At 43.9% G+C, this 22535-nt stretch overlaps 1 protein-coding gene and 1 long non-coding RNA gene across 2 annotated transcripts in view; one reads left to right on the plus strand and one right to left on the minus strand.

Moving 5' to 3' along the window:
* ABCF3 (ATP binding cassette subfamily F member 3) overlaps positions 1 to 20304 on the minus strand; it is a 127466-nt gene extending 107162 nt beyond the window's left edge. The window contains exons 1-5 of the mRNA XM_085635605.1: positions 20142 to 20304; positions 13605 to 13752; positions 13026 to 13105; positions 4701 to 4753; positions 3221 to 3318 (exon numbers count right to left, since the gene is read on the minus strand). Of these exons, the coding sequence (XP_085491731.1) occupies positions 3221 to 3318; positions 4701 to 4753; positions 13026 to 13105; positions 13605 to 13752; positions 20142 to 20214 (452 nt within the window). The 5' untranslated portion in view covers positions 20215 to 20304. The remainder of the gene's footprint in view (positions 1 to 3220; positions 3319 to 4700; positions 4754 to 13025; positions 13106 to 13604; positions 13753 to 20141) is intronic.
* Positions 20305 to 20444: 140 nt separating this feature from the next.
* Positions 20445 to 22535, plus strand: part of LOC146786110 (uncharacterized) — a 225230-nt gene continuing 223139 nt past the window's right edge. The window contains exon 1 of the long non-coding RNA XR_014970852.1: positions 20445 to 20547. This is a non-coding gene — a long non-coding RNA (uncharacterized LOC146786110). The remainder of the gene's footprint in view (positions 20548 to 22535) is intronic.

Here is a 22535-nt window from a genome sequence, read left to right on the forward strand (position 1 = left end):
AGCAAGGAAATCAAATGTTCAGTTTTTGCCTCATACCTTCAGAGTCCATAGCTGTCATGATTTCAGATTGCTTGTGTATTACATGTTAAACAAGCATTGGCCGCGCTCGAAAGTGAAAGCAGCGCGACGCGGGAGGGGCGGAGGAGCGTTGAGAGGAAAGACAGACGGCGCCTGATCGGCGCTGAAAGCTGGTGGTTGGCTGCACGCATGAACGCAAGTGCTAGGCCAGCCAAAGCAGCTTGTGGAAGCACTTTCTAAAGCCCTACTAAATGTCTCTCCGAGCAGAGCATGCGCTGGCTCAGCGAGACCTAAAAAGGCCATTTACAGTTTTTGCGAGAATATAGAATGACACCCCCTGTGACCAATGAGTGAGCTCTGGGCTATGCCAGTATGGGGCGAATTATACAATACACCATTCCCCAACACATCATCTGGACCCCGGCGCTCATTGATGGCACATGGGTGCTCAAGTAACGGAAGAATACTAATGATCAATCCAGCATCAGAAAGAGGGCAAGCCATCCTCCATTGGTCAAGGAGAGCGGGTCTACCTAAAGGATGGCCATCCAGGCAGCATGTTTCGCCTCCCCTTGAACCCAACCATGGAGAGTGGTGAGAAGGCGAGGTACGATGGTCACTGCTCAAAAAGGGGAGCAAGAGGTCACTTGCAACATCTCCTTTTTTAAGAAAGTCTGCATGTATGATAGAGAGCTTTATAGAGAAGAGGACGATGCTGTGTCCAGTGATGAGGACACCACCCCAGAGTCGCCGATCGCTCCGCCAAGTGACTCACAGATTAGGTCCCTATTGGCTGACGCCAGGCCTGTGCTGCCTGAGGCCACTTCTCCAGTGCCACGTTAGGGCAAGGGCTCTGACTCCTAGTTTCCTATGTGCTCAGGTGCAAGTGATTACTCTTGATATGGTCTAAGAAGCAACCCTGCTCCCTCGTCCCGTCTGGCAGAGTTCCTGGTGTGAAGGTGTGGAAGCAGCCAACGGAGCAGTAACCGTATGAACTCTGTTAATGTGCAACGTTGTTGGTGCACTGTTTGTTATGCAGTATATGTGAACTGTAGATATGCTCTGGTTTGTGTTAAGTGTGGAAGGAATGTTTGTTTCACCGCCTAGTGGGATACAGGGGTGCATAGGTGTGCACACCTGCAGTCCCCGGACAGTGGTTAATTCCTACAGCGACGCGGGCCTTAGTATAAAAATAAAGGCGGGCAGTGATGTCAAGTTAGTCACAAGGCATCTAATACAACTAAACACAAGGTGCCGGTGTTGTCTGTTCTAGACCCGACCGGCCCAGGCGCCAACTTTACATAAAGCTCCAATCGGTTCTACTAGCGACAACTTCCCCTCTTCTGTAGAACACAAGCAGGCTGCAGTCTTCTGGCGCCTTTACTTATGCTGCCTATCTTGTGTCATACTGCCTGCCTAGATTGTGATATACTTCCTGAATGAACTCAGTCTACGAAACAAGCTTTCCATAAAAGAAATGTGCGTGGGAGGGCAAAAAAAGGAGACGAGGTGGCCAAAAACTTTGCATCTGCCGGGCCCCTGTTGAAATAAGAACTAATACAATAAAATATAAATAGGTTGTGGACTGGGGTGGGGAATAAACAGAGCATGTGCACGCGCAAAACATGTATTGAAAACAAAAGATAAGCAACAGACAACTGACGGTATCAATAGCCAAGACCTAAAAAAGCAAATGAGTCTCCTTTGCTCGGTCTACCTTGAAAATAAGGCCTCCAGTTGCGCATCTGCCTTCTCTGGTGCAGACCACGGCATCTTGAGTGCAAAGGAGATTTAGCGTGCCAGCAAGTCCTTCGCCAGTGGAATCTCATCGAGCTGGAATCGCCCAAAGGTTTGGCTGATTTTAGTTTGGAAAACTCTCTGTAACTTTTTCAAGATTTGACGTCAGGCCCTTAACTGCACAGCTGTGACATTCTTTCATTTTCTTTGCTGGCTTGGGCCTGGGAAGCCCGGTTTTCATCCTGTGCTATCAGGGCTGGTAGCCAGCGAATGAAACATGCTGCATAGACGTAAAAGCTGTGTCCATTTCAGAACGTTTTTGTGGCCATTTTTAATGAATTGAGAATTTGTTTTGAGCCTCGGCTTTGCAAGGCATAATTTTCCTGAAAGGCAAAACACAGCTACATATCTGAATAATGCTAGTTTCTACTTACTTATAGAAAGGGGGCGCAGCATGTATTTATTTTGGATTTGTTTCTGCTCATAAAATGATTTCCGCTGCATTATCTACTGTAAAGTCTGCAGTTTGCTACCTTGCCACATGCGAGCAGCGTATTTTGCATACACCGGTTTAATTTCTTTGCATTTTGGAAATTATAGGCCTGCCTGTATGGTAAGGTGAGAAGAAAGCCACATGTACCTAACTGCAAATAATGAATCTATGGCTGAAAACCTTAACATACATGTGTGACAGCAAACATTTTTCTTGGTGGCTATTCCAAACTACTACTTCTAATGCTGCCGGTAATATTAACATGCATTGGCCGCGCACGCGAGAACAAGCATCGCGGCTCCGGCGCTTTACTTTGAACATTAAAAGTAAAGCACGGGTGCCGCGATTATAGCAAAAGTAAAGAAATAGATTTTTTTTCCTATTTCTTTACTTTTGCGAAAGTGAAAGTCATCACGGTTCTAATGACCCGTGAAAGACTGCTGGCGGCCGGCTGCGCGCGTGAACGCAAGCGCTAGGCCAGCCAGCAGCACTTTGAAAACTCATCTACTAAATATCTCTCTGAGCAGCGCATGCGCGCTGACTCAGCAAGACCTAAAAAGGTGATAGGATGCATACTTTAATTTCACCCACCCGCTGAATCCCAGTCCGTCGTTATTTTGCACATCATGCCACCGCAGTTTGAAGCTATCATTTGAAATTCAGTTTTGACCATGCTCAAGGCAGTTCAGGCTGGATAGTTCCTAATGAAAAAGGGTAAAAAATTATAAGCATATGTCTGGGTTCAAACTGAGGTGGCTTGGTATGCGGCCCGAGTAATTACTAGTGCCTGAGATTAATTCAAGCATTCCACCCATCACTTTTTGTATGCTTCACAACACATACACAACATGAAAGAATAAATAATTACTATCAGCAGCATGCTTCACTGATTTTAGGGTATAAAGTGCTAGTACGGAGAATGGAAGGAGGCATGATGAAACTGATTTAAATGACGAGCAGACTGCTTCTTACAGTGGTCCAGATAATTTCTGGGAATCCTTCTCCGTCCTCCTCTCTTGTTTGGCTTTCAGTTTGGCTTCAGCTTTCTCGAGTTTCTTGGTACTGACATTCTATAAAGGGCGAAACAAAATGGCTGTTAAACATAACTAGTGTCAAAGAACAGCGTACTAAATTAAAGTTTACTTCACGGCACAGGCCTGCTAAAATTGGGATATAGGTGAACCAGTTTTAACAGTGACCTATACTAACCAAAAAAAACATAACTCCAAATTAACTTACGTAAACCCCGTTAATCAGAGCATACCATTTTATTTTAAGGATGCCAGAAACATCCATCTTTCTACAATAATGGACAATCGTCTGCAGCACAAGTGACAGATTTAGCTTGCTAGAGATAGAAATAAAAAAAGAGCAGAGATGTTGTATTTTATATGGTCCAAGATCTGGGTTGACTTAAAATACTATAAAAAAACGTCTACCTTGATTTCATCGCAGTATAAGCAATGTGGAACCTATGTACACAGCTCTACAGCAAAATGTAAGTGCTTCAGTAGGAGTGTTTTAAAAGTATACAAAAGTGATGGATGCAATGCTGTAATTAAACTCAATCACTGGTAATTACTTGGGCAGCATCAATTCATCATTTTTCACCCACCATGCCAACTCAGTTTGGACCCCAGGCATTGTCAAATCAGTCTTGAACCTGATCCAATGGGAACAGTCCAGCCCAAACTGCCAAACCAGGTCCTTCCTGAACTGGAGCACAAGAAACCCAGGACCGGTTTCACCCTGGTTATGGGTTCATCAATCAGGTACAGTTGGGCTCCACTGACGCAGTGTGCATGAAACCCATGTGCGGGTATACCCCAGTGCCTGACAAGTCAAACACTGCATGGCTGTCCTACGAGTGGAACGCCTTTGAAATTATAAGCAAAGAATAGTCCCACCCAAGGGATCCCAAAGCACGTATTTCAAATATATCTTCCTGAGTGTTCCATTTTCGGCTTTCTTCAGGAAGGGCAAATCTTTCCAAAATAACATTAAATATTTTGCAGTGTATAAAAAAAAGATACATTGGCCAATACATTTAATTTGTTTTCAAAAAGGGCAACATACTAATAATAAAAAACTTCACTGACAAACTTTTTTCAAAGGAAATGGATTTGAAGGAATCAGGTCAATGTAGACATATAGGACGCAGCTATGCAAGTAGGAAAACGGTCACTGCGCCTTAAAGGCCCACAGCCCTTCAATATTAGGCCCAGCCGGTGGCAGTTACCTCAGTTATTGGCTGAGCAGGGATACATACTAAGGAGAAGTGGTTATATAAGAAAACCGGCGTGTTGCGAGGGTAGCTAACAGTACTTAGTCGGTGACAAACAAGTAACGTCCACAAAGGCTGGGTCTGATGAAGTGTCAGGTTACAATCAAGACAACTAGTTTAGCTTCAAAGCTCCCACATTAATGCTAAAGTGATTTATAAAGTTCTTACCGAAGTCTGATCTTTCTTCATTAACAAAATGGTCACAGGCTCAATGCTTAGATCTGAAGAAGAAAACATTGGGCTTTAGTAAACAATACTGAACATACGATCAACATCATGAGCATAAACATGCCAGGAGCCAGCAGGATACAGTACCAGATTCTCTATGAGCCATTACAGTCTTCCATCATTCCACGGTTAGCAAAGACTCGCATCCCGTGGTACCAGAGAACTTAGTGTCATCTGTCGGACAGTGATCCCAGACACTTCTGCAAATTTCAAAATTTTCAACTGTCTCCATTCTGCTAATTCTAAATATTCTCCTTTCATTCTGCTTTAAATGCTGCTAGCAGGCAACCAAGGTGGGAGATGAACCACTTTGAGTCTTTGACCAACACCACGCCATTCTAAAACCCTGATCAATCTTTTACCTCCTTGGCACCACACCATTCTATTTGAAGCACGAGAGCGCCAATACTTCAGTATAGTGGGTCTCCCCTATTCTCCGAAGAATAGGGGGGGGTGGGGGGGGGAGGAGTGTATGATCTGAACGGGAGGCCAGAAAAGAATAGCAGTTACCTAAGATGCTTATCTGAAGATTGTGACAAACCCCATGCTTATTTTTTGTGCGCACACTCCGATCAGGATTCACACCTACTGTCTAACCACATCATCAACAGCACCACAACAGTATCTGCAAATCAACTCAAATCCCCCTAACCATCAGACACGGCTACTAAAGCATTCATTTTCTTGCAAGCTCCACATAATAAGGCTTGTATGAACAAGATACCAATAAAATCACTCTTAATAAATAGGTGGCCTAGAAAAGGAAAGGTTAGTTACTCGTATTCTAAGTTGACGGAAATACTCGCTGATTTCATGAACAGTGATTGACAATGTGAAATAATCAAGCCAATTAAACCCCTTAACCAACAAAGTAGAGGCACCAGACTATCTTTTCCTACTACTTGAAAAACTGAAAAGTAATTAAAAAAAGAATTGAGTAGATGCGCATTATAGCCATGTCCTTCTGTGGTTCTTCTCCCACCTTTCCAACCGACACCTGATTGTTCACATGTGTACCTCCAGGTCAAAAAAGAATCACATGTGGAGTCCCTCGTACCGCTGCATCTGGGTGGTGGTAATGGGCTACTTCGTGGCCTCCTAGACCCTACACTGGTAACTCTAATTGGCTTCCTACACACCACAGCATGTCTTATCCAGAGCCTGAAGAAATATGATCACATCACCGCCATCCTGGTAGAACTCAATGGGCACTCCTTGCAGACCTGAACCATTTTCAAAACTAGCTGGATCCTTTACAAAGTCATCTCAAACAGCACCCCGGCTTGTCTTGCAGACAAGCTCACCATTTCTGGTGGTCATCAGGCATACATGCAGCTAGGACACCATTAGACTGCAGAAGAATAGTAAAAAGAAAAAAACATGACAAACTTTTTCCATTTATGTACCCAGGATCAGAAATAATCTCCCTATATCCATCAGGATCTCCCCAACTCTGCCTACATTAGCAAAGAGTTGAAGAATCTCATCTTTAAACAACATTACATATACATACAATCTCACAGAAAGAAACAGTAGCACTATGCTCTTAAAGCCCTTGATGCACCCCGCATTCCCAAAGAGCATTGCTTTGGTACCAAACTGGCAGTACACGCTGAAGTTTGAATAAGGTATATGGGTTTTCAGCGATGACTGTCCACCTGCTCCACTGTCTTGTTTTCCTGGGGAGTTGGGCAAGTTGTTCATGAATCAGCAAAGATTTCCATGAAGAAGAACCAAGGTTAAAAAGAAGTACTGTTGCCTTATATTAGGGCATCCTCGCTGATTTTCATTAACAGTGAATAAAACTGCTCTAATGGCAAATGGGAGAGGAGTTGGCCTAACAGCTAGGGCGGTCGACTTCGAATCTGGGGAACTCGGTTCGAGTCTCGGCAATGACGCTGAACATCCTGTGATTCTGGGCAAATCACTTTATCTCCCCTTGCCCAACAAAAAAATGAATGTGTCCTCATGTAATGCTACTGGTGCTATGTAAAGCGATCTGATACCAGCTTCGGGTCAAATCCGCGCTATATAAAACTCTGTAAAATAAAATAGAAAATGAGAGGGGAAAGGAGGTGAACAGTCAAAAGAGAAACATGTTTTGCTGACTCGGTTGAACCAGTGGTCTGGAGTCTTGATCTATTCATTATTGCTTCTAACAAGAGGACTAATCTCCAGGCAGCTGTTACGCAGATCTCATCAACTGGGACATTTCTGAGAAAGGACATAATAATAGAGTACTCGTTTGAACAACAAAAAGACTAATTACCTGAAAGGTTATAATACGGAATAAATAGCCCATAGTCACTTGGAAAGTTAAGAAGACTAAACAAGAGCAGTGATCGCTAACAAGGAAACTTTTATCGAAGAGAATTTTAGACCTGACTTCCCAAAGCACACAATGTAGTCTAATACCATTTCTTTTTGGCTCATGGTGGGCATACGAGGCTGCGTTTACAGGGCGTTGAGTTTAGGTCAATGGATTTCTCCCAAATGCAAAATATTTTACAATTGAACATCTGGTGGACGATTGAATGTTTTGAGTAAATTCAGAAGTCAATGCAGTGAGCTCAGCAGAGTTGCAGGATTCGGTCTTCAATCGGTCTAATAGGCCTGGTTTGTGAGGCAACTTTCTCTGAGCGTGAGCAGATAGGTTAAGCAGGTTTGTGAATAACCAGTGGCGAGGTCACATGAGATTGAGCAACAATCATTCTTGTTCGCTTGCATGCACTAGATCAACCTGGGAGATCAGACAGATTAGTGAAATGTCATAATGGAATGTTTTGACTAGTTCATTAAAAACATTCTTCTTGAATCTGGCATCCAAGTACTTGGACTAAAAGTCTATGCATATTGTGTAATTTCAATTGCTATAAAAACAGGTCCATCTGTTCTCCCCAGAGATGGAATATTTGTCCAAGAGGGTGATGACAAACGACCCATTGTGACTTTCTACGATGAATAGGTGAGAAGCATCCGCTTGATTGTTCTTTATTCTTTAGAAGGTGGACTTCAACAACTGAAAGGCTTTTCCAACCATCCAGTACGCCAGTAGCAAATGACATGAACTTCCTCCAGAGGGTCTACAATCTAGTCTCACGCTACTTCTTTATTTAGCACAGTGCACCTGTGTGTTCCATAACCAAGCTGTGCTTTACCGCTGGTCAAACTGACTGTACAAATGTTAATTCGAACATCTTGCTATCTGGTAGAGATCAAGGAACCAACCTGCTGCAACTAGTCGTCCATGATAGACAAACACCTCTTCTTTTCAGATAGGATTCCCCTACCGTCACGCATTTTAAGCACGTTCTTGAAGCATATTTAAGGCCAAATGGTAGGACCTTAACATTGGCAGAGCTCCTATAGCACGTAAAGGAGAAACTGCATGAGGTGTGGACCATTTGGATGTGAAGAAAATACTATATATATATATATATATATATATATATATATATATATATACATACACATACACATACATACACACACAACCCCCCCCCCCCCACTAAATTTGTGGGAAAATCTGAATGTGTGGCAGTACCTGGAGTTTCTCTTTCTAAAGTTCTGGATCCATGATCGCTAGATTTCTTTTTCAGACTCTTATTGAGCACCAGGGATCACCTTACGTCAATTTATTTTGTGATGTGGGACCTGGGTACTCTCTGTCTCTTTTTTTTCCGACAATAGAAATTCTTCCTGTATCAGCAGTCTGAGATCAAACTAAGAATACCTTGTGGGTGCTATGTCTCACAAAGGTGTTATGAAAGTCAGAGCATAACCACTCTGTTTTTTTTGTCAGCGATTCCAACCACTTCAAGACAGCAGGCAGAGCGTATCGGCTTATTCATCTTTAATGTAGCAGGGAACATCCCTGCTGAGGCCAAAAGAGCAGGTGCTGCCTTAATCCGCACGAAGGACTTCTCTGCTAAAACTGAGTTTTTTTTTTATATTAGCAGTGTGCTTGCTGCCAACAGGACAGATAATACTGATGAACACAGATGCAAAGCTAAAAGGATCTTAACCCCTCCAGTGCACCTCCCTCTCCAGCCATATGGATTTTAGGGTATCATCATCCACTTTCATGAGCATCAGCAGGACGAACTGGGTGTTCCTCTGCTCCCGGACAAACTGCGTGATTGTATATTCTCTCTATCGAACGGTAAATCTCCGGGTCCGGATGGGCTACCGGCTGAATTTTTCAAGGCCTAACCCGATATATTAATACCGGAGTTACTTCGGATGTATGCAGCGGCCCTGGACGACACTGCCCTTACGCTTACGCAGAATGAGGCAACGCTGATCTCTCTTCTGAAGCCAGGCAGAGACCCTGAATCTCTTGGTTCCTATCGCCCACTGGCTTTGCTAAACACGGATTATAAAATCCTTGCTTCCGCCCTAGCTAGGCGTATATCCCCATTTGTACCAGCCCTGGTCCACAGTGATCAGAATGGATTTGAAGCGACTAGGAGCACCTCTCTTAACATCCGTAGGCTATTCAGAGTTCAGAAATACGCGACTGAGAACTGGACACAATCTGGATGCTTAGTATTGGATTTGGAGAAGGCCTTTGATTCAGTGGAGTGTCCCTATCTTGCAGCGGTGCTGCGTAAATACGAGCTAGGGGATGAGTACTTACAAATGGTGCAGTTATTGTACCAGCGGCCTATGGTAAGGGCCCGCACAGGCAGGCTCATGTCTGATACAATCAGGGTCAGACGTGGAACTAGACAGGGATGCTCTTTGTCCCCACTGCTTTTCTCCCTTGCCATGGAACCTCTGGCGGCTCTACTGCGAGACAGTGGAGCAGACTGGGGTATACTCTTGGAAGATGGTCTTCACACGGTGTCCTTATATGCTGATGACCCGTTGCTGTACATGAGGGACTTACACGATATACCGCCAGCTATATCTAATATATTTCGTAGGTTTGAGGAAGTCTCAGGCCTTAAGGTAAATTGGGCCAAGTCGGGCGCTTACTCTTTTAGTGAGAATGTAGACGCAACTGACATAACAATCAACGGCACGGCGCTTGCCTGGTACCAAACAACGTTCAGATACCTGGGCATATACATCTACAGATCCCCAGCGGACATACCGGAAGGCAACCTGGTGCGCGCCATCTCCTCCATTCGGACACAGACGCAATTTTGGAAGACTGCCACTAAATGTGATGAGTCGCATCACCCTGACTAAAATGATAGTGCTATCCAGGCTATTGTATTATTTTGCAAATCTGCCGGTGTATGTCCCGGTGCGGCTGTTTCGGGAGCTGGAGGGGTTAATCAGAGGTCTAATATGGAATGCAGGACCGCCCAGAATAGCGCAACAGAAATTGTATGCATCACCGGAATGCGGGGGCTTGGCAGTTCCTCATCTAGAATTGTATTTCTTAGCTGTGCAGTTGCAGTGGGTTGCAAAGTGGCAAAAACCTGGCAGACACCGCCACTGAGTCGTGTTCATGGACACAGACACAAATCTATAGCTTATTCCACCCACTGGCGAAATCTCCCCGCCCGACACAGTTATATATTGTGTTGGCCCACAGATGCTACCGAAGGAGCCTGCAACTTACAAAAGACACTATTCCCTATGCCCCAATACTACCACTGGCCGGCACGCCCCAAAGCAGAGACTTTGTAATAGACGTAACGCTGACGCCCTGGACTGAGGCAGGAGTGGAGACACTAGGAGACCTATACGCGGATGGTACCTTGTTGCCCTTTGCAACCTTAACAGCGGATACTGGCCTGCCGGCGGGTCAGTTCCTCCTGCACGCAGCCATCATACGGACATTGACACCGACATGGGGAGACTTGACAATTGAGCCACAAACACATCAGCTGCTGCAATACCTGCATGTGATGGGGGAGGGAACGCATGTGATTCACTGGCTAGTGCAGGCTCTACTCACACACACGTGTTAAAACCACCACAGAGACTCCGGACGCGATGGGCTGAGGACAGAGGTCAGCCCTGGACAGATAAAGACTGGGAACGAGTTCTGGCCAGTGTCACGCACATACCGCGCAACTCACGTTTCAAACTCATACAAACTTATATAATACACAGGGCGTATCTCTCGCCAGACAAGATTAATAAATATTTTAACGTCGCCACCACTGCTTGCCCAAGATGCCGTCTACTAGAGGCTGACCTACTACACATGCTGTGGTCCTGCCCCATACTTCACTCCTATTGGCGCACAATAACGACAACTCTCACCAGTAGCATTAAAGCCGAAGTGCCACACACATGGGAGGTTTGCATCCTGGGATTATATAAGAGTACGAAAGCCAACAAAGTAAGCTCTAGATTCTGTGACCTAGGTTTAATCACTGCAAAACGGCTGATAATCAAGAGGTGGAAACACAAAGACCCTCCGGAGGCACCCCATTGGCTAAAATCTTTAAAACATTGGGCACAGGCGGAGAGCACCATTCTTCATAGAGAAGAAAGGGCCGGGCTGCGTAGGTTTCCCATTGCACAGGTCTGGGACGACATCCTGAAAACTTTAGCACAAAATAGCACAGCGTTATGCGCTCCCCCACACAACGATTGGGAGAGGACGCCTGAAATAATGCCTGGGTGGAGTGGATGGCCAAGTACACGAGACACCCTCGGACATGACCGCTAAGCTGGGCAATGTCCCCGCATTCCCTCAAGTTGTAACATAGACACGATCCCAGACGCATGATGCCCTGGCACCCACACAATTACGTACTGACTAGAAACAGCGACCCAAATCAACCACACTGCACGCGACCCCCGACATGACTACACTCGAAAAGCATATATCGCACTAGATAAATGTCTCCTTATGTACTCGATATTTCCTTTTCTTTTGCACTTCTTTTCAGTTTCCTAGTTATGGTTCAAGAGTTGCAAAACAAGGATATCTTGCAATCTACAAACTGATTCACTTCCTATTATATGTACCTTATTGTTTATTGGTATTTAATGATTGTATTGAACACATGTTGTATGACATGGGGTTACTAGACACGTTTATATCTGATCAATTATTGTAGGAAGAAGACCCATATGATAGACATGTCCTGCTCCTCAATTAGAGGTGACAGTATATGAAGGTATCGTATACCTATATCGATCTGCCAATACACGTCACCTTTTGAGAGTTAGAGGCAAATCACGCTGTGCTCACTAAGTGGTACTGCCTGGAACTTCATATGTAATGACACAGTGATATCAATTCTGTATGCAAGTGCATTATACCCATGCTTGATTTGACTGTCTCGAGAAAATAATAAAAATGTAATAAAGATATCCACAAAAAAAAAAAAAAATCAGCATCCACTTTCATCTTCTGCATCTTGTCATTGGCACATCAGCCAATATTGAGTGTTTCCTCTATAAGGAAGTTTCATTATTTTTTGCTGTGCATCGAAGGATCAGAGGTCCTTAATCAGGACAAGAGATGCACTGAGATACTGTTGCAAAGTGTGTAGATCTTGCTGCTATCGCATCTATTTTACTGATGCCTTTATCCTGTGGCAAACAAAGGTATTGTGGTGGTTAGGTTGCATTTACGTACCACAGAGACAGGTGGTAAGTCTAAGCAGAGGAAAGCAGAGTCCAGCAACTCTCACTTCAGGGTGAGTGAGAGGATGAGGATAGAAATCACTCAAAGTGGACTATGGAATATTCAGTACTGCTAAGACAAATTCCTTCTGAAATTTTCGGGCATTCTGAGCACTCCTGAACAATGTGACTACCAGATAGACACAGGACACGCAAGTAATGTTGGTCATTTCCTGGCTTTTCTTGCCACACAAAGAACCCTTTTTGAACAGTCAAGGCACTAAGTTTCCTTGTGATGCAAAAGCTGGCAAGACAGAATTCACTCACAAAAACAAGACTGAAGCTCACATCAACAGGCGATTTCCCAATCAAGAAACCTGACTGCGTTTAGTCAAATATAAGCAAAAAACAGCACAGCCTAGCTCAATGATTCTAAATACATAGGGGCGAACAATCATCAGTCAGAGGCCAAAGCAATACCCTGAGATTGAAAGGTGAGCCTGCGACATTTAAAGTGGGACGATTTTCTTACCTCCTTAATACTGTAATACCTACCTGCCAGTGTTGATTTTTTGTTTTACAGTTTTAAAAAATGAGCAAGACGAAACTTTGAGAGGGATCCCTTTACACAGTCAGTTTAGATGATGAATGTCCCCTTGTGTTCATGAAAATCAATCCCATGAATAATAAATCAAGCAGCACAAATTTGTGAAAAAGACTTACCACACCCATCAGTAATTTTGGAGAGTTGAATAGGAGCATCCAGAAGCACCTGTTGTTGTCCCATGGCGGACTTACCATCCCTGAGAAAATAAATGTTCAGAATTAAAGTGAACCCCACAACTGTCATTCTGAACAACTAGAGGCTAGCTAGCGTATTGAAGTAAAAGCATGGCTATATGACACTATGTAAAACTCCTTAGCAAGCATCAAAACAGAAGAAAGCCTGCTACTAAAATATATTACGCCTCTATCGTTCACACTGGAGCATACAAACTCAAACAGCCATTAGAGGAGTGCTTACACTCACACGTGTACTGCTCACAGACTAGACAAACTCCCTATACCTAAAACAAACAATGCCCAAGGATTTTAGCAACTCTGATGCAGTAAGTCTGCATTGTAGCAGTAACCACTGAACTGAAATGTCTACTATTAGTGTTTTAACAAGTAGCAGCATGCATTCCTATTGATCATAAATCCATCAGCCAACACATTCTCACATCCATTTAGAGAGTCACAAAGTTCAGCAACTGACCCAGACCTGTATCTCAACAGATGTGAGTGACTGCTTATACTCACAGACACAAGATGTTATACATCCTCTGGCAGACATCCCGGATATCCACATCATCTTTGACATCTCTAGAAACATCCTGAAGAAGATCCCCTACAGCTTCAAACAAGTCATCCTCAGACTCAAAGTCAGAGCTGCTACTGGACAAAATACCTGAGAAAAATGGAAGGTGCAATCAAACACTGTGTGAAAAACAAAGATGCCAAGAAAATCATCCAAAAGACACACAACTGATGGACGGAATGCAGAACAAATCAAAACATTCACCCTCAGTCAAGAGATCTGGGTTAAATCCATCATTCTTTTGCTCACCATGCCACCCCAGTTTAGACCTGGCCATATGCAAATCAGTCTTGACCCTGTGCCTCATGGGAACAGTCCAGTCCGAACTGCCAAGCCAGGTCCTCCCTGGACCGGAAACAAGCCTCCTAGGACTGGTTTCGGGGTTTCACCCCTCATCAGCCAGGATAGCTTGATTCCAGTGGCACAGTGATTCCGGGACCCACGTCTGGGCATACCCGGCGCACTTAGGGGCTGTGCTCAATTCAGAATATCCACTCACACTGAAGGGGGCCCCTGGAGGCGAATAACAGGCAGACTCAGCTGATTTGGGTCGACGGCGGGAGCTTTGTGATCCCCCCCGTGCCGCTGGATGGCTATGGCTGCCGTGCATTTCATCGCACCCCGGATGAATTTTTAATTCTACAAATTCATGCCTCTAAATAACGAATCTTGGAACCGGAGTCAATTCTATTGCATCTTTTCCATTTGTGGACCCATATGACCTACCTAGTCTGACCATTTTCTAGCTGTATTTATTTAATTATCTAGACCTCTTATATTGAACCTTTCACTGTTATATCTTGTGACCGCCTGTGTTCTTCATTGACGTTTTAAACGCAGGCGCATCTGTCCTTATGTCCCATATTTGATCTGACTGCCCTGATGAAGGTGTGACCCATATCCGGGTTAGACACCGAAACGCGCGTCGGCACTGGAAAACCAAGTGCCCCCGTTGTTTCCACCTTCCGTAAGAAGATATGTGATTATGGACTACATCAACCCATTAGATCATTGACTATCTGATGTTCACTATGTACCTGCTGTTTTGAGTTTGCATCGATTTAATCATTTAAAGTAGGATATTTGTTGTGCCTGTATATGTTTGATATTGTCGAACTCACTTTGAGTTCCCAGAGTGCATGAGAGCGTCTGGGTCTGTGGTTTGTTGTCTGTGTGTATTGAGAGAACGTAAATGTGGGACCTATTTCCTAATCCCTCACCTTTTTTCCTGCTTTTTGGGAGAATTTTCAGTTTGTATGGCGACCTCTAAACAAATCAGTGACTCTTGGAGCGCTTTTTAAATATTGTTCAGGCAGTTTGGGTCTCTTTAGACTGTATGTTGGCTTCTCAACTCAGAATATAAAATTACTAGACTATGACAAGAGTTCCCGGAAAAAAGGGAGAGAAGCCTGAAAGGTTTTTCTGAAGCACTATTTGACTTCAGGGGCCTTCTTGTAAACATTTAGGTGAAAAATGTGAAGACAGTTTTGTAACCATGGATGGCCTTATTGTTGACCATGAAGCGGTCCAGGGGTATGGGAACCGGGGCTATTAAGGAAGATGGGAAGGGCAGCCTGAGCCACTACTTATACACTTATCACTTACTGGTAAAGATACATTTTATTTATGTTTTTAAACAGTGCAAACTAGCCCCTCCACCCTTGTACCGGTTGACCATTACATGAATGGGCAGATATAAAGAGGGCATTCATTTTAGATTGTAGAATAAGTAATAAACATCTGGAAAAATTTTTACAAAATGAGTAGACATAATAAAAAGACAAGTTAAACAGTATCAAAAAATATTTAGGAAAGGCCTTGCAACATGGTGCTGGTCTCATATGGGGACACCTGTGATCCCAGAATAGTCAGCGAGATGACTGGTTCCCAGAAGTACACAGCTAGGACCAATGTACAGAATGCTCAGTGGTGGAAAGAGATTTCCCCCAGCCCAAACTAAAAAGTACAGTATTTATGTAACTTGGGCTGTCACAAATGCCACGTGGTTCGCTGGCTCAGATAGCGTAGGAGAACAATGCTGGGTTCCTCCCTATGAAGTGCTGCAGGTTGTATGGAGCCCTAACACAGAATGAAAGGGTAATGCAACTTCAAACATATCATGGCAGAGAAACGCACTAAGAGAGTAAAAAAAAAAAACAAACACCAGCCTCCCATAAAGAGGAAGAGGCACTCAGAGGAGTGAGAATGATTATTGTTAAATTCTTGATTTTTTTCATTTTAAATATGCTCTTATCTGATAATACCAGATATTAAATCATGAAAACAGAACAATCATTTTTCAAAATATATTTTGTGGACAGTTTTAAAAATACTTAAAACTGGCCCAAAAGGCGGGATTTGTACCCCGCCGCTGACGCCTGATTTGGCCGTTGGCCAGTCTCCCTAGTCTGCTTGTTACCTTGGTTCTGTGTATCGCGTTCGCTTTGTTTCTGTCCCGGCCCGTCCCACCCCCCCCCTATTCCTGTGGATCGGTAGGGTCCTCCCCAGGGGAGCCCATAATGTTGCTTTGACTTTTGCTGCCTTGTGGATTTGTATGTCGTTTCTCATAAAAAATGAAACCGCCATTTGGGAGGTCCGGACGGTTTGGCCGCCAACGCTTCCTTTGACTTCTGGGACCTTTATCACTTGCTGCTTGTGTTTCATAACTGTGTTTTATGCTCCCATTGCTTGCTAGCGGCCGGCCTGAAGGTTGTAGGCCCATCTTTGTATATCTTTTGCATTCTGTAATAAAGGTTTAAAAAAAAAAAAAAAACTGGCCCAAAAGGGGCATCTATTGCTTACCTTAGAAGCACGAAAATATTTAAAGGTGACAATTTGGTGAACCTAGAGATATATTGATAAACATTACTGAGAGAAGATGTCTCAATTATAACCAAATAGAAACAGAGACTAGAAGGGAGGAAAACCCCTACTTATATGGATTAGTATCTTCCCAATACCAGTATAGGTTGTGTCTTATGTGTGTACTGAATAAGGTGGTATGGGTACAGAATATCCATTGCCAAGTGCACTGACATCATGAAAAAGGATTTAACGAACTTGCACCACTGATGAGGATTCTTTACATTTTTCAAATGGGGGATTTTCTGTTGGATAAATTAGTGTGATGTACAATACTATTGTATACACTTCTGAAACTAATAATAAAACGATTTACATCAACACGTCTTGCTGCAGAGTGAGGAACAAATCATATACTGAGATTCTACACATTCGAATTTAAAGGGAGATAAGGTTTTCTGGATGATGTGGTAGTATTATTGACAGCCATCCTTGCCATTATTGCGGTGTCCCTGTGTTTTAATAGTGAATTGACATGCAGGCGGAGCAGTAGAGTAGTTACACAGGGGGTCTTGGGGAAACACAGAATGGTAATAGTATTAGCCAAAAAAAGACAGTTTCTGATCCTCTGTTGAAACCACTTTATTGGCTTCACCTTAGAGCAAGATTGTCAATGCCCCTTCTACCTTTTCAAATGCTTAGGGAAACACATTGGTCAAAACCATGAAAATGTGCTAGCAAGGTGAGAAGCAGAGAAGAGTTTTGTCCACCACAAGTGTGCATTGTGTAATACATGATTCACAGAATGGCACTTTCAGCATAAGGCCCGGGACTAGGTCATGATTGGTAATCCCTAATCGGGTGATCTGTGTAGTGAAATCATTTTTATTTACCACCCAACTTGCAGGAATTCACGTCTGTGAGCATTTCCCCCCACATCAGCAGGAGATGATTATGAATATGAAAGAGACAACAAGTTATATTTATTTTTATCCATCAATTGGTACTTGAGCGCCAGACTGGAAATACAAAATAAGGTATCACACCTCACTTGGTGGGCTTCCTAAGTTATCTTCTGGAATGCCACCCAAAATTGTAGGGTAAAACAAATATTCGCCAAGGCTGCCAGTCATCAATCCATCTACTTTCAGGAAACTATTTTTTAACAATATTAGGAAAGGTAGTAGACTTTACAGCAGGTTTCTTCTTGCTCTGCTCTCGCTGCCATAGCCACCAACGGTACATTATGGACGAATCAAAAACTTCCACTACTTGTTAAAACTTCTGCTCTCCTGCCAACAGTAGAAATCAAACAAAGCTAGACATGGGAACAACTTCATAAGAAGAGCAAACCAGCATTTCAATAACCAATCCCTGGTCTATTGTTTGTTGAGGGCATACCAAGCAGTGAAATCAGGTACAGTCTTTTAACTAACAAAGGATATCAAACAGTTGTGCAGTTTGTTGTGTTTATTAAGTCAAACAGTTGTTCAGTAAACCCATTTAATAGGTCAAAAAATAACACAATACTGCTGTGATCAGAGAGAACACATGTACATTCGGTACTTTAGTCACATGTAGAACAATGATGTGACATAGGTAGATTCTGATAGTTGTCCAAGCCTAAAGAATGACACCTGCAACAGACGACACAGTTTTGTCACAATTTACTTTTTTAAAGCTACTGATGTTTTGAAGGTAAAAAGCAATGTCCAAGTCTTGAATGAGGATAATCAAATTTATATTAAACAGAAAATTGTGTGGTTTATCAAGTATCCAATCAAATATTTAATGGAGGGAGTGTTATAGATCTTCACTATACAGTGAATATCGGACCCAAGGCAAACCCAAATGGGATGACTGCTTGGGAATGGAATTGACCACAAAGTAATGGATCATAGCCTTGGAAAGGATGAAGCGGGTGTCGCGCAATGCCTATTTAAAGTCCATTCAATTCCTTGCATCAAACCTACCTTACACCGCACCGCCTAAACAAAATGTTTCAAGCGGTGTCCCTGGCGTGCCCGAGATGCGGTTACATAGATGCTGCATTTATTCTTATGGTTTGGGAATGTGATGGAACATGTGTTGGCGGTGATTGATGTCCAGTTGTCCCTAGACCTGCTCCTCTGTCTTTTGGGGATCACCAAAATGAATTAAGCGTACCAGACACTACATAAAGCTAGTTGATCTGGTGGTGGTTCTCTTTAAGCGATTAATTGCCATTGCTTGGAAGGCCCCTCTTCCGCACACATGTATATAATTTTAATGTTATCTCACAATTTTATGTACACCATCCAAGAACCAAAAAACTATTGTACTTCTGGTTCCACTGGTGACCTGGATGTAACAGACTACAAAGGTCTCTCTAACAAGGCACGTCCAGAGATCATCCCCAGGCTCCAGAGAACACCTTTACCTCCTCTGCAGCTATTATGGCACACAGTAAGGGTCTCCTTATGGCTCCACTGGAGTTCTATGGTCCTCCTACATCCATGCATGCTCACGTTCTCTCCTAAGCAGTTCATACTTCACTCCTGCCTTGGACTCCGCACAAATGCGGTCTGTAGTTGTAAGAAAATGAGGCAGAGCATGAGGTGATAAGTAGGACAACTCTTTGCTATAATCACTTGCGTCTGCATAGTGTTGGCGAGTAATGCCCCATGGAACAAAAATGTCACTAGGTTGGTCACATCAAGGTTACCCCAAAATAGGCACGAATTCAGCACCAGGACTTCTTGCAGTGGCCGCGCGCTCTACAAGTACATCTTATTCATTCATTATTTTCTACATTGGGAAAAGAAATTATGGACTTTTGAAGTAGGCAATGCACAGATGCAAGCAACAGACTCATAAGCACAGCTACTTCTTTAGAAACGTGAAGATTGATGGAAAAATTATTCCAGGCTGATTTACTAGTCCAGGTATAAGATGTCTTAAGTGACCTGAAGCAGTCACTGCTGAATAAGGCCATGTTTAAGGACAGCAGAATTAATGGGAGGCAAAAAGTGATGGAGTGCAGATCTCAAACGTCTTAGGCACTGGTATTTTTTGTAGGCATGAGTCATGAAAATGGCCCAGAAATATTCTGGCATTTGTCGCCCCCTTATGTTTCATCAATCTCGCTCAGTGGTCAAGAACAATACAATAGTAAAAGGATGAGAATGTCTTGCAACTATTCGAAACTAAACTCCGAGTTTTACAGGTATCTCGCCTGTCACACACTCACTCTAATGTCACGTCCTGTTTCCTTTCCAAGTAACATAGCGCCTCTCATCTTCGTTCCCCTTTTCAAGTTATCTAAATGTTTCTCTTGCCACACATTTGCCCTCCTCACATGTGATACACTGCCTACCTGTCCCCAGGCTATACTGCTAGACAACATACAGAAATCGTCTTCAGAAGATGAAGACTGCTACCCTCTGTTCAACTGTCACTCATTGCACTTGGCCTCTAACTGAGGCACACTACCTCCCCTTCATGTCATCTCCTCACTTGTCACAGACTGTGCTCTCTACCTCCGATTAGGCCCCAATGCTTCCCACCTTACCTTCCACAATGTTTTCCCATCTAATGTCTGACCTATCATACACTGCCGCTTTTCATTCTTAAATGATTCATTCCTTTACCCTACTTCTACTTTTCAGACTATTCGCCGACCTGCCCGCGCTCCTTACCAGTCACATATTGTAGCACCTCTGAATCCAAGCCGGGAAACTCATCGCTCAGAATATCCACGATGCTCGCCATGTCAAACTCTCTCCGGCCGGCTTCGTAGTCATCTGCAACTCACGGGGGCGCCGCCTAATGACGCACTTCCGCTAGCTTGTCCTGCCAAAGACAAACTTCCACTGCGCACGCGTCGTGTCCAAGGACCATGCACGAGTCGTCTTTACTGCGCATGCGCCTTACCTTTACCGACCCGCACCCGACAATTGCGTGCGCCTGCGCTAGAGTTTCACGCATCTTTCCTCAGATGAGCCACACTGAAAAACGTTGTAGAAGGGAATAGTAGGGCGTCCTTTCCATAGAAACAGAAAAAAGACAACAAGGACACGTACCCCGACGAATTCATTCTAACAGGTAGCAGAACCGTTAAATAAACGGCCGTCGTTGTAAAGGTGTGTTGTGGAAGGGAAGAAATATTTTAATGAACAGACGTTTATTATCATTGTGAATATTGGGTTGTGGATTAGAAGTGCTACAGGCCAAAAAGCGCTTCGACGCCTAGTCAGGGGTAGTAAGTATGTTTAACAATACACTACTGTTTTGACAGAAGTCAATTAAGTAGTAGAAAAGTTCATTTAAATAGTAGAAAAGTAGTTGTAGATTACTAGAAAAGTTCATGTATTGAAATAAATTGTAAAGTTGTGGGTCTCCTGGGAGGAAGAACTCTTTCACACCATAAGTTGCAGGTAAGTATGATTATATTTATTTGTGATACACAATCGGGAGAGCGCCGGGAGACCTCCGCTTTGCTTGCGGACTCCGCGCTCTGTGTCGCGCACCTAAAATGGCCATCGCGCTCTACGTCATCACATCACACCGTGAAGACTAGAGCGCAACGCTACATATCTCCCTCCTTCATGGATATACATTTCACACATAAGATAATGTCTCACAGTCTACCTGCTGGTGGGTTCATTCCCGTCTCCCATCTCAAAGTCTCTGTACTTCAACGGTCTTACCACAGCTCTGCCGGTGCGGGTACGCCTCACAGGAGTACTGGAAGTGTACACGGCAACATCTTGGGAATTTCTTGCTCCACTTCTTTCTATACTCAGGGGAACTCCTCTACGAGGCGATCCACTGGTGCTTCCCGAGAGTTCCAAGGCACCAGGATCACTCCCCATCTCTACTTCTTCCTCTCTCTCTCTTTCTCTAGTATTTCCTGTTCCTTCTCCCACCGGATTGACATCAGTATCTTGAGTCTGGAGAGTTACGGTCTGTCCACTATCTCTTTCATTCCATCGTAATATCTTGTTGCATTTGGACATCCTGTCCTGAGACCAAACTTTCCCATCGCTCAGCAGGGCTGCTCCGTTGTAAACCTCTTCCACTTGCATTGGTGCACTGAACTTGCTGTCACCTTTCCTTCTTAACTGGGCTAGTTTGACTCGAACCCACTCTCCTCTCTCTAACTCCGTCTCCTTGACATTTCGTCTTCTATTGAAGTGTTCAGTATATATTCTTTGCGCCTTTACCAGATTGTGGTGCACTACTGCTGGAGACCACTTGTTCGTGATAGTGCGCTCCTTCCATGCAACATTGTCCTTCGTGAATGGGTCTCGGCCTCTTAGGATCTGGAAGGGGCTGTATCCTGTGCTGGTCGGGGTAATCCTGTATGCCCACAACATGCACTTTAATTCTTTTTCCCAGTCCTTCCCGGCTCCGATCGCTGACTGTACCGAACGCATGATGACTCTATTGAACCTCGCGGCTAGACCGTTTCCCGCTGGATGATATATGGATATGTGTTTGACCTTTATACCATTCCTTCCCATGTACGCCTTCCATTTTTCCGATGTGAACTGAGGCCCATTGTCACTTAGGAGGGAGCGTGGAATACCTTCTCTAAGGAAAATGGTTGTTAGAAACTTTAATATTTTGTCGGTGTCCAGGTCTTCCTGTATGTCAACCTCTGGCCACTTGGAGTACCGGTCTACGAGTACCACCACATATTTCTGGACTCCCTGAGCATCCAATATTGGACCCAAGATGTCTATCGACAGATCCTCCCAAGGGTTAGCGGGGTTGTCAAATTTTCCTAAGTGTGGTCGCATCAGGCTTTGGGACTTGTCCGCTCTTTGGCATTATTCGCACTCACGCACGTGCCTTTCTATCTGGCTATCCATAGTCGGCCACCAGTACATCTGATTCGCCCTGAGCTTCGTCTTCACAATGCCCAGGTGTCCTTCATGTATAAGGGCATGTAAATGGGGCACCAACGTGTTGGGAGGAACTACCTTTTCTCCTCTCCGCAGGAAGATCCCTCGGTCACAAACCGATAATTCCTCTCTCACTTCAAAGAATTTCCTGAGCGCTGCCTCCACGTGCCTCTTCTCTGGCCA

Source organism: Triturus cristatus, chromosome 11 (assembly GCF_964204655.1).
Source record: "Triturus cristatus chromosome 11, aTriCri1.1, whole genome shotgun sequence".
Classification (NCBI taxonomy): domain Eukaryota; kingdom Metazoa; phylum Chordata; class Amphibia; order Caudata; family Salamandridae; genus Triturus; species Triturus cristatus.